We start from the raw sequence: 12,739 nt of genomic DNA, 5'->3' as shown, positions 1-12,739 counted from the left end.
ATTACTCGGAGGAGTGTAATGAATACCGTCACAAACATCGGTAATTTCCACAATTGCTTCTGGCACTGCAAAGCATTTGCACGGAGGATGTGGAAAGGACCGGTGATAGTGATGTTAACCACAGGATATCCCACAAGTTTTCAAGTAAGGCAGTAACGCTTCGACTAATGCTAGTCGGGATGTAGCTGTCATTACTGCAGTAGGCGCTTTTGCACTGTCTTGGGGCTTGATGGTCCACTGAACCCAATGTGGAAATCGAAAATAATTGGCGTTAGCATGAGCTAAAGGCATCTTCTTTGTGGCATCCGTTTTGTCAGCTATGTAATTCTTCCGTCTTGCTACTGTAAGCAGTTCTGTTCCCCCTTCCACTTTGCTGACTAAGTGATCTCCATCTGCCCATGTTTGTCGGTAGTTATTCCTGTGTATGCTTGCACCTTCTATTTGTAACTACATGCTTACCAGTGCAGAAAACTCAGTATATAAGCACCATAGTCTGTGTATTCAAGCCACTACCTACTGGAACACTTGAGGGTGTTTTATGGACGTGATCTCACTCATGAGTGAATAAACTTGTTATTTTGAATTCCAGCCTCAGTGTCAATCTCTATTTTGTTAGTCTAAGGACCCGTGGACAGAGAAAGGTGAACCCTGCACCGGTGTGCCAATTAAAAAACACATTTCTACACCAACTGCTGCTGTCTTTCACTACTCAGAGGCAGAGGGTGGTTATTCCTTTGGTTGCATGAGAAGCTGTAGCACTCTTGCTACACTAAATGCTAATATCTCCACAAATATTACCAACTTACTGTTCCTAATCAGAGACTAAGATGGTATTGAACTGCCGACCAGAGCATCTAAGATATTACATTTTGTGCTCCCATTTATGCATTGACCAATCTGAATATGTGACTCTAGAAAAGAGGCACGGCTAGGCTGAGCTAAGAATAAGGAAAACGTCATTATTCCAAGAGTGGAGCACTGGAGACAACAAGAGGCTATAGAAGAACAACCCAGGAGGACTGCAATGAAAAATGAAATGTCGGTCAAGAAAAAAATGTAATGGCCAATGAGGAGGAGCAATATGGAGCTCAGTAACAAGATAAAAACTTTTCAGAATCATCAAACTTGAAGTGACCTCAAATATATCCCAAATAAGGCATGGAAGCGAAGACTAGAAGATGACTCTAATCAGAAATCCAGATATGGCCACTTAGAAGACATGCCAAAAAGTGTTTAGTGAAGAAATAAGAATCAAGGATCGAATAAGAAATCCATAATTTGGCCGCAAGAGAAATCCAAACCAAAACATTGAACAGAAATCCACAGGATAGCACTGAGAAGAAATCTAAGACGGGACACTATGCAGTAATCTGAAATATATCCCAAAGCCGAAATCCAGGTGAATGCACAGAGCTGAAATTTGAGGGAGAACGGTAAGCAGAAATCCAGATAAGAAAACTTTGCATAAATTCAAAGATGGCAGTGAGCTGAAATCTAGATAAAAAAGTTGTGCAGCAAAATGAGACAGGGACTGGAAACTGGAAGTGGGCGGTTTGGAAAAATCAGGAATGGATAGGCAAGAAACTGGAAGTGGCATCCAGCTATGGGCACTGAAGAGCGATGGGAATTGGGAACCAAGGAGCCTAAAAGGGGCCTGACGAAGAATTCTTCGGAGGAATCAAATCGCGAATGAGGTAGCACTAAGATGCTATCTAGAACAAAGCTACAATTTAGAAGGGCGCAAAGGCTCTGAGATGTAAGCCATGAATGAGGCATTTAAAAGCAACAAGCTGCTAGGGTACCTGAGAAGCAGTCAGCACGTTGTAATGAAGAGCGTTCCTCAAAGAGCACCGAGGAACAATTTGGCAAAGGCCCTGAAATTCAATCGGAAAAGGATCTGAGGCAAAAACTTTATGGAGCACCAAAAAGCAATCTGGAAGGGGCACAGATAGGAATGTGGGCCACACTGAGAAGGATTGCGGAAAGGACACTTGGGAGCAAGCCGTAAGAGAGTGCACTAAAAATCTATCAAAATGGAATGATCAAGGCGCTCTCTGATGACGAGGCATCTGTGAATTGTGCTGCAGAGGAAACAGTGAAAGCAACAATGTGTATAGCCAAATTTGTAGCATTAAACTGATTTCCTAACATCAAATAACATGTGTCCTCAACTTCTCTACAAGTCTATCCATCGACTTCTTATGCCTGTACAGGGGCTTCAACAAGTGTGGTTGACTACTATGTTATTCACTTTGATCTCAAACTTAAAAAATGAACAGCAGTGGATTTCGTCTTCCATCTCACTCCCCGACTGCTCTCAATTTATTTATTGCCACTGGAGTGAGTTTCTGTCAAAATGTTAAACATGAAAGTACATATTTAAACTTCTGCAAATGATGGAATCACTTCCAATTGTTAAGGTACATAAAATATTTATTTTATGATTTCCCCCTGCAAAAAATTAACTGAAGTTTGGGAACTGCCCCTAAGAACAATGTACAAGAAAGGCAATTTGAGAGTTTGTACTGGCAGGCAGCCTCGAGGAGTTGGGGTGCAATCTCATAGGGTTGATGTCATCATGGAAGCAATGTACGCAGAGATCAAATTAAATTTACATGGTCAAGGCTGGACACAGAGATGGTCAGGGTTGTCGCGGGCAGTAGCCTGTAAGTGTAATGGTAAAGGAGTTAGACGGGCCATGGTGAGGAGTCTGATGATCCCACAGTCTAGTTTTCATATCATAAACTGAACTTATGCACAAACAAAAGGAAGGTTTGCAGCCAAGTGGAAACAACGGAATATTAATGCAACTGCAAAGAGACGACAAACCTTTGCGGTGTAGTTGAGGCTTGTTTCTCTGCAGCCAACAGTGCTGTAAAGCCAACAAATTATGAGTAGAGACAAAATTCAGAGCACAAATGAATTGACACAACATGCCATATCAAAACTTGATGAACCCATGAAACATCTGGTGGTGAAAATGAACCAGAGAAAACTAAGATATTTAGAGTACAGACGGGTAATATATGCAAATATTCACAGGTACAAAATAATAAGCACTATACCATGGGAAGGAAAAATAAATTGTAACCTGGTGAAGTCAAGACTCAAAGCCATTGTAATCCTCTCTATATCAGACAGAGAACGTGAGCTTTATTTCCTGAGACCACCTCCTTCCACAGCAGCAACCAGCTGAAACTCTGGATGGTTGTACAGGAAAGAAGACTGATTCTTTGACTTATTTATTGGCATGGTGGAGACAGGGGCGGCTCTAGGCTCATGGCGGCCCTGGGCAGGGAGCATAGGTAGGGGGCCCCGGGGCCACCACGCAAATATGTATCCATCCTCAGATGATTTTCATATTAAGGATATATATTGGCGTGGCCGTGGCTTATATATGCCTGTACCAGCGGGCCAGCAGTGGGTAGGGAAAAAAAAGAAGCCAATCAGGAACCAGGAGGAACGCAGGCGCGGAGGCCAGTGAAGAGGGGGGGGCCGGGGTCAGGGTGTTTGAAAGTGGAACAAAGCCGGAGGTCACCAAATCCCTGCCAGGGGCCGCAACGCAAATATGTATCCATCCTCAGAGGATTATTATATTAAGGATATATATTGGCGTGGCGGCCCCTGGGGTTTGGCGGCCCTGTGCAGGTGCACAGCTTGCACATGCCTAAGACCACCCCTGGTGGAGACCAGGAAGAACCACACAGTGGATTCAATCAACAAGCTGTTGTAAACTGGCACTTGTGTACATACTTACCACGCCGGAAGAAGGGAGCTCGCACCGCACCTTCAACGGTGACCTGCACCTTGCCAAGTTTACTTTTTTCAGGCACCAGAAAATAGAGCAGGCCTCCCCAGAGGCAAGAGACCGGGATTCTTTCTTCGTTGACGCTATATTTTCGTATAACTACTGGGGCGCGGCAGAACTGGTCAGCGCTGTTTAGGTTATCTGAATGGCATCCAATTTGCACCTGGAATTGTAATTGTATTGATGAATTTGTAAATGAATCCCATTGTAGCTGACAAATTATCATTAATGTTTGGAAGATACACAATTATATTTCAACCCTTACCTTAGTCAACAATGTATAGGTCAATGAAGCACTTATTCACAAAATATTAGTAATAGATGGATTAAAATAAATTTTTTTAAATGTACTAATCAATATAGATAGCAATAATCCAGGCTAGAATTTTAAATCATTCATTACCTAGGAATTGCTAATAATATTAAAGGAAATTTACAACTGACAATGTATAGATCTTTCAGGTCACAAAAGCAGCTCCCAGCAAAGAAGGATATTGATGTCTTTGGTACATTCCTGGTCTGGAACTCTGGATTCCTGCAAGTGAATGCAGAGGTTTGCACGAGGAAGTAGCAACATCACATGGAAAGGAGGTTTCAAGTCACTGCCACACACAAAGTGACCAGAGTGAAAAACACTCGCCCCCACATCCCGTCCGCACAGGCCAAAAGCTGAACTCTGAACAGTGTAGGAGTCAACAAAAGATGGGCCAGGGGAGAATTTTAAAAGATGATTTTTGTAGCCGTCCAATCAAAATAAAATGGTGTGTTTGCTGCCAAAATACACATCAGCACACATTCTGCCCATTCCCTGCATCTGCGGTGAGAACTACTTACATGATAAGGTGTGTGGGAAGCGGTGGAGACAAACTATGAGAGTGGAAGTGATCGGTCAGGAGGGGTAGGAGAAAGGAGAACAAAAATCAAAACAACTCATGACTGCCAAAACAACATGGTGGTCGCAGTGTACAGACACGAGGATAAGGAAGTGGCCTCCAGACTATAGAGCAGCGGTCAGGGTGGCGCATTGGCCATTCTGCCTCCAGCGCATGGTCGCCAGTCTGCAGGTGAGCACATGAAGCCAGACACCAGGGAGCAGCAGAAATGAAGGATGTGTTCACGTGGGCTATAAGCTAGCATTTGGCTTCGGATATCAATCTATTATCATCAGTTAATATTCAGAGGCAAAACATAATATGTATCTACCTGTGAGAACATCGCCTATGGAATACTGTCTTTTATTGTAATTCAAAAAATTCTTTATTTCGATTCAGTTAGAACCATAAAAGATACAAATAAAATCACTTTTCAATTATTTAAGTACAGTTAATGATAATTACAATTCCTATACATCATGGTACGACATTATATTTTTTGTTTAAAGAATGTCAACAAAGCAACATACCCCCACTATTGCTAATAAAACCATATACTATACAATAAATGCATAAAATATAGCCATTAAATAATTATAAAATCATTTACGTCCAATCCAATAGCCTCTTTTTCCGTTATTTATACTTCCTAGCGGGATCCTTATATAACTTCAAGATACTGTCCTTTATGATATTTTATATATTTTTTGCAGTTTTTATAGCTTGAACCTGGCTGGATGGTATTAGAGCTCTTTCCAACAGAACCAGACTACATTACACATTTTTTAGTCACCGGCAGATGAAGTGATCTGCCCAGAATCGAAGGATGTTGACTTGGTGCCAGGATTCAAACCTGGTTCCCCATGTCCAAGATCTGCAACCCTAGCCACTAGGCTACAATTCTTCCATTACAATTCATCAACAAAACCTATTTCGATTCTAGTTGATGTCCGCATAGTACATATTACTTATTGGCTGACATCATTCAGTAAATTGGAGCTCAGTGGGGATCTTTGTATCTGATTCATTCCAGAGACAGGCCTGACACTGTAAACAACATAATTCTTATGTAAAAAAACAATTCCTGTCAAGAAAGAAGCAACCATACCCAATTATAGGTCAGGGCTTTGGTCCATGTAAAGCCAGCAGACCCAACACTGTTGTGAATGACTCAAGTAGGTAGGAAACTTTGTTCCAAGATTTGAAATCATCTTTAAAGGAAATCTGTGTATTCACAGATTCCACTTCCACCACTACAAAATCAGATGGCTGCAGCCTCCCAGCAGACCATGTTAGTAATCCCAACCATCACTAGCCTGATTCTGTACTTCTAAAAACGTGGAGAAGTGTGGCTCACTGGTTAGAGGCGGCAGACCAGTAAGCAGAGAACGGCCCGGGACCAGGGTTCGATTCCCGACGCGGCAGGGTCGTGGACCAGGGTCAGCGGACTCGATAATTCTCGCCTCGGTGCCTACTCTAGTCAGAAACCACACTCGGCAACTCTGGGCATCAGCTTGCCTCATCTTCACAACGGCCCCCCCAGACCGCCGGGGATGCTTGGTCGCACCTTAGAGATACCCATCAGGGACCATCTCTCAGGATGAGCCAGGACGGGTTCCCCAGCGGTCGAAGCGTGGAGATACTCCTCCGGGAGTCGATTCCTAGCGCTATATAAACACGCAATTAAATTAAATTAATCTTCTAAAATGGGACTCCTATCTCAAAGCCTATGAAAAGGCTCTAGATTGAACTAATATGCATGATGTATCATACATCACTGCTAAAAATCTGTGGATTACTAAATGTATTTAAATGCACTAGGCAGCGCCGCTAACATATGCAAACCCATTTAATCACTGAAGGAATGTTCTCAATTTTAAACACTCCATTCAAGTACACTATGTTTTTTGTCTATGGGTTCAGTGTAGTGGGGAAGGCAATATTTATCCATGCAGAGGGCCTGAGCTTGTTTCAGTCATGGAAGCACATTCTTATTTTTGTTGCTGTCTTTTTTATTCTTTCAAAAGTCTTTCTTTCAGGACAGAATACTCTTTCAAAACATAACAGATGTTCTGTCTGCTGAATGACAAGTGCCATATGCTCTAATGCACTTGTAGAACCGCGGGCAGGATATCGGCCATGTTTGTGACGCAGTAACCTATCTGGCCAAACTATAAGTAAATCCCAAAGTCCAAGAGTCTACGGCAGAAACTGAGGTAACGCGGAGTTAGATGTGTTGGGGAAAGCTCTTGCATTTACTGTTTGTGGGAGCCTCACAGCGGTACCGCAGCACTGTGAGTTGTAAGCCTTGCTGCAATGTGATGGGGTACTTCTGACCTATAGGATGTGAGTCTGACAGTATTTAGCAGCTGCAAATGAGAAATAAACCTGCCAGGAAAAAGCATGTATGGAGGTGCGGTCACAAGCAACATGACCATCCATGAGACCCTCGCGTGGTTGCCTTTCCCTGTAAGCAAGGAGTCCATTTCTGCTCACACGAAATCAAATTAACTTTCCCACTTGTAAACCTCAATCGACTCAGTCCAGGAGCAAGGCCCATCAATAGAGGGGCTAGTCACAAGTGCGCGTTAGCCTGAAAACACAATGATTGTATTCTCCTGGGCGGATTAACAAGGAGCCTCTGGAGTCATGGATAAGGCTCTGCAGTTGTAGCGGAATCTAAGCCATGACAATTCTCATGGTGGAGATTCCGCCGTGACTTTGGAACCTCCGCCTTAACTCGGAGGGTCTTTGTGAATCGAGCCCATAATCTTTGGTACATCTATACATTATACAACATTGCATGCTGCTGAGAACTGAAGGCAAAGTGGTATATCCTGAATGAAGGACAACTTACTGAAAGACCTTTTCCTGCCACATTTGATGGAAGAGTAATGGTGGCTGTCCATGCAGGAGGAATGTAGAGGGCTGTGCTGACCCAGGCAGCAGGACCTGCAGGCAGAGAGGAAGTATTTCTTCAGAAGAGGTACAAACTCACAGAGAGATTCACAGATACCAAGGCAAACACACAGAAACATCTACACACAAAACACAGGCAAAAGAACCTACTTGGTATAGGCTGTTTTTCATCTACTACCCTGAAGAAGGGCCTCCTCCTTCTCTCTTCCTTTTCTCTGCATCAGCCTCTTTTTCCACTCTCACTCCTTACATTAAATCTTCCCATTTGAAGACACACCCTAGGCACCCTGCGACCAGAATGATTCCACCGTAAAAATCAATAACTTAATCTACTGCTCGCAAGTCTTACCTGGATTGGTTGCATTGATTTCCAGAGAGATCGGAGGCACTGAAGGAGGCACTGGGGCTTGTTGCAGCAACAACTGGCTGGCGCAACAACCGTCCGGGCTGGCATCATCAATGGCGCACACCAAGCCCAGCAGCATGGCCTCCTTGGACTTACTCTTCACTGGATTCTCTTTGCAAGCTGTCGGGATCCCACCCTTGTGGACTAGCCGCCGGAAGACACGTTGGAAGGGTGCAAACATGGGACACTTCTCAACTGGAACCTTCATTAATGTAGCACAATCCTGGCGCAACCTCTGAAGCCAAGACGTCAGCGGTGCCCTCGGTTCATCTTTGTTGCGAATATGCTGCTGGAACTGGAAGAGAGCGTGCCGGAAGTGGTAGTGTTTGCTATCCTCCTCGGCACACAGAACGGGGAAGTTGTCTCCACTCATGGTGCTCGGCAGGAGGCTGATGCCGAACCGGTTTAGGATTTTGTTGCCGGGATGGTCTGATATTGCGCTTTTTCCTTTGTTTTGAGATGCCCACCACCAAGCATGGCCCCCAATCAGAAGCCCTCCTCCCTCCGCAACAAACTCATGGATTTTCTCTGCATCGCGGTCACTGTAAGCGTTGCAGCAGTACACGCTAAGGTTTGGGACCAAGCCAGAAATTTCACTAGCAATACCATCCTGACTGAGAAGCCCATGGACGCCTTTGACATTGTTGTCAACGCCAATCTTCCCCTTCCTCCCGTTGTCGAGCCAGGAAACTGCGTTCATAAGGAACTTCTTTAGCTGAGAGTGCGACATATATGCTTCATGTGTTGTCACCAGAACCCGTCCGTTTCCATACCGTGCTGCAGCCATGAAGCATTGATGGGAATCACTGAGTCCAACGGGGAAGGCTAGTTGCCCATGGACTAACAGTTCTGAAGGGACTGCACTGCCCTTGATGTTTAGATGAGTCACACCATTAAAGAGATACTTCAGGTCTGGAGTAGCATCAACACCATGTCTATGGAAAAAGATATTCACATCAGACAATCAAAAACGTAATTTATTGTTGATTTTAATAAATATTTCAACCATACACATTTAAACTGCAGTTACTAGTAATATAAGTATACCTGGAAAAAGCCTACTTAATAAGTAACAATTTCATATACAAACATAGGGCCATAGGTATCAAGCCTTTTTCCTGTTTGCAAATGGGCAGATTCTCAAATTCAGCCCGTTTGCCAATTGGAAAAAGACTTTTGGGATGTATCATCCCAAAAGGCCATCGCAAAATAGAGAATTGCAAAATTTGTGATTCTCTATTTTGCGAATGCAATTAAGGAATTGCAAATTGCGATTCCTTAAATGCAATTCTGGAGGCACCAGAAATTTGCTATTTGTTTTTTAAGGAATTGCAAATTGCGATTTTCTTTTAAAAAGCACTTTTTGATTTTTTAAAAGTGCCATATGTCGCACATACATGTCCTTAGGGCATGTATGTGCGCCAAATGTGCACACATGCATATTTCAGGGGTGCAAAAGGGTGTCCTTTTGGCACCCTTGCAACCTTGAAATTGCATTCTCAATTTGCGATTCTCTAATTGGTAATCACAAATTGAAAATGTCTTCCCATTCATTTCCATTGGCCTCCTAGCTAATAGGAATGAATGGGAGGGTATTCCTTATTGCGAATCTCAATTTGTGATTCGCAAATAAGGAATATGTAGGATTCACAAAATTTTCAGCAAATCCTACATAGATTGCATTTTGCGATTCTCTAATTGCGATTCGCTAAAAATCACAATTTGAGAACCCCAATACTCTTTTTTGACACGTATGGCCCATAATTTTCGCAAAAGAGACATTACTTTCTGAAATTGTTTAGACAAAACAATTATAAAAAGAATTGTTTTCAATATTCAGGAATTTACATAGCAGCTTATTCTGTCCACACCGCTTCCTTCAATTCCATAAAACATATATAGAGTGGGTTGTAAGTAACATCTAAACATGTTTCTGGTTTTTTTTTTTACACACACTACTTACCCTCACTTACAATGGAATATAGGCCCATGCAAGTTGATCTGACCTGATCTAAATTTGTCCTATGATCACTTGTGTAAAAAAGTATAGAAGTTTGGTACACAGATCACTTTAATTCCACACTTGTCATGTTTTTGTTTTTTATGACTGACATATGGACATTTTCTATAGCTGTATTCGAAGATGGTTTTCAAATTTGGTTTGAACATACTCTAAGGTACTACCGTTCCATGTCTTAGCACCTTTATTTTCAGTTTTCTCCATTGTACTACAGGTAATTAAGGATTCTTGCTCCTTTACAGTTTACTGAGATTTTGTCTTACACACTTTAAAAGTGCTGAGGTGGAGTTGTTATCATAATTTAGAAGACAGTCAAACTAATGTCAATGTTGAACACATATGCTGAGTAGTGGTGTAACAAAACTTGAGGGGGGCCCACTGCTATGTACATGGACGGGCCCCCCTCTGGAGTCAGTCAGGAGCTCTCAGGCCAGGGTACTGTGCTGACGGGCCCCCATGGAGCTCTCCCCCTGCACTGCGGGGGCCTATGTTATGCCACTGATGCCGAGCTGGTTCACTACTCTCTAGATGAACTCCAGAGGCCCTGATGTACTCCATCCCAATGTACTCTTTCAAAACATATATTCTATATCGCCTCATGAAACCATACTGGGAATCCATTTTGTAACAGGGTATTATTATAGCCTTATAGCCCGCCGTAGCGGGCTATACCGGCAATTAAAGGCCCGCTGCAGCGTTAAAGGCCTAAGACGTAGGCGCGGGACTTAACAAGTCGACGGGACTTTAATCACTGGTATAGGCCAGCTACTAAGGGCTATAAGCCTATTAGAACATTCTGCCACTAGTGGGCAGAATGTTCTAACAAAAAAAAACAAAGCCTTATGGGAGCGCGAGGGGATTGGAATCCCCTCAGGCTCCCTGAAGCCTTTGTTCACAGCCAGAGCTGTGAATAAAGAAGCATTAGAATGTTGGAGCTCCGGGCTTATACCAGCCATTATAAGCCCGGAGCACTCCATTGTATTCAATGGAGCTTCCAACATTCCAATGTTCTAATTAATTATATAGGCTTCGATCAACATAAGCCCCAAACATAAGTCAAAATATAAAAAGTTTCAGTGCACTCATTATGCTCATTTAGTTTCTTGTTTCACGCTTCAATTTTTGTATCTGGAAGAATATCCAAATATTGATTATGCTTCCCACAGTTAATTGCTTGGACATCCACCAGTGAAGTGAATGTTCACATCACCCAAATCAAAATATATTTTAGCCATTGCTATAGATTATTTTAATATGCACTGCTTCTTGGCAGTGGTTAAGCTAACGTCATATGGGTACAATTCTCTAAACTGCATACCCCATGGGAGAGTTAATTAAATTTATCATCAAAGAAATGGGTCTTAATCAGTGCTTTCGAGATTTCTAATAGATGAAAATGTACTCATCGGTATGGTGAAATAACACTATTTTGACACCCCATCTCCCCAAGTGTCTCTGTCATTGTTGTAAATTAGCACTTGCCGCTACAACAAACCAATATTTGTGTATGTCTTTAATTAATACAAAATAAAGTGTATCAAGTGAATAATTACCCTAATATATTTTTAGAATCCATCTACACTTTCTTAAGGATATCACTAGTTTAGATTAAATTCATATGGGTCAATTTCTGCATCAATATGGTGCCAAAACAAAACAAAAGTCTTATATTCAGTATGTTGGTCCCTGAGACATCTGTGAGTTTGTTGACTTTGTAATAGGGCGAATGCTAAAAATAATCTAGTCTGACAATGTGTACTGATGGGCTGGGACACTTCTAACATTTGTAACCTCACCAATGAGAGACAGTCATACCGTATGCAACTCAATCATGATCCCCTCCTGCTTGCACTCTATCCCCCAACACTCTATTTGTATTCCCTGGTGTGGTGTTTTAGTGTAAGCCATGTTCCACCTGTGTTGCTAAGGATTCATGTTCCATTCCAGAATGTAATCCATGGTAGGAATGTTCACGTTTGAAAGAGCGACAGTTACAGTTTGGACTTTGAGGATGAGGTCTCTATGGATGCATCTTACATTAAACACCCTTTCAATAACTCTAATCGTGTGCTGCAGTTCTTACTAAGGGGTGCCCTTCACCTCACCCGGTCTCTACCAACTTCCCTCCCCAACTACCTCTTCTTGGTCACTATTACCAGAATATTAAACCTCGCAGCTTGCTGGAGTTCCGAGGGGGCAAAGAGGCTGAATAATCCAGGGTGCAGCCTTAAATAACTCTCCCCTGCATTCCTGCGTGCCCTGATGACATCACCATCCCTCCTTACTCAATACACCCCTTCTCAACCAACCCGTAGGGGGCTCAGTCATGTGGTGCAACTTAGGGCGCCCCTCCCCTAGGCGCGGGGGGTGCCTGTCATCTCTTTGAGTCGACTCTAGTACTATGGACTTCCAAACTGATTGAGGCACCGATAGTCATGTGACTGAGCCCTTGTACATGGTCCGTTAGTCGTTCTTCTGTCCCATTAATCGTTTGTCCCAATTTATTCTGTTTATTATGGTTGCGTTTGACTATCAATGTCACGCTATCAGAGCTGTGGACTGTTGGCAGGGTATGCTCAGACGTGACTCCCTTGCTCACTTTGCCACTGGATTCAAGCTAGCCTGGCTGATGACGGCTGAAATGCCAGATTCCGGTCCCAGGATGCTTGTTTCCGGTCCAGGGAAGATATGGCTTTGGCAGTTCGGGCTGGACT

General features: G+C 43.0%; 1 protein-coding gene across 1 annotated transcript in view; it reads right to left on the bottom strand.

Moving 5' to 3' along the window:
- Window positions 1-12,739, bottom strand: part of LOC144798971 (TRPM8 channel-associated factor homolog) — a 31,673-nt gene that overhangs the window by 12,481 nt on the left and 6,453 nt on the right. The window contains exons 3-5 of the mRNA XM_078670111.1: window positions 7,949-8,940; window positions 7,538-7,632; window positions 3,758-3,971 (exon numbers count right to left, since the gene is read on the bottom strand). Coding sequence (XP_078526237.1) covers window positions 3,758-3,971; window positions 7,538-7,632; window positions 7,949-8,940 — 1,301 coding nt within the window. The remainder of the gene's footprint in view (window positions 1-3,757; window positions 3,972-7,537; window positions 7,633-7,948; window positions 8,941-12,739) is intronic.

Source organism: Lissotriton helveticus, chromosome 12, assembly GCF_964261635.1.
Source record: "Lissotriton helveticus chromosome 12, aLisHel1.1, whole genome shotgun sequence".
NCBI classification, from domain to species: Eukaryota; Metazoa; Chordata; class Amphibia; order Caudata; family Salamandridae; genus Lissotriton; species Lissotriton helveticus.
The sequence above is the reverse complement of the archived record's forward strand: the minus strand, read 5'-3'. Positions and strand labels throughout refer to the sequence as shown.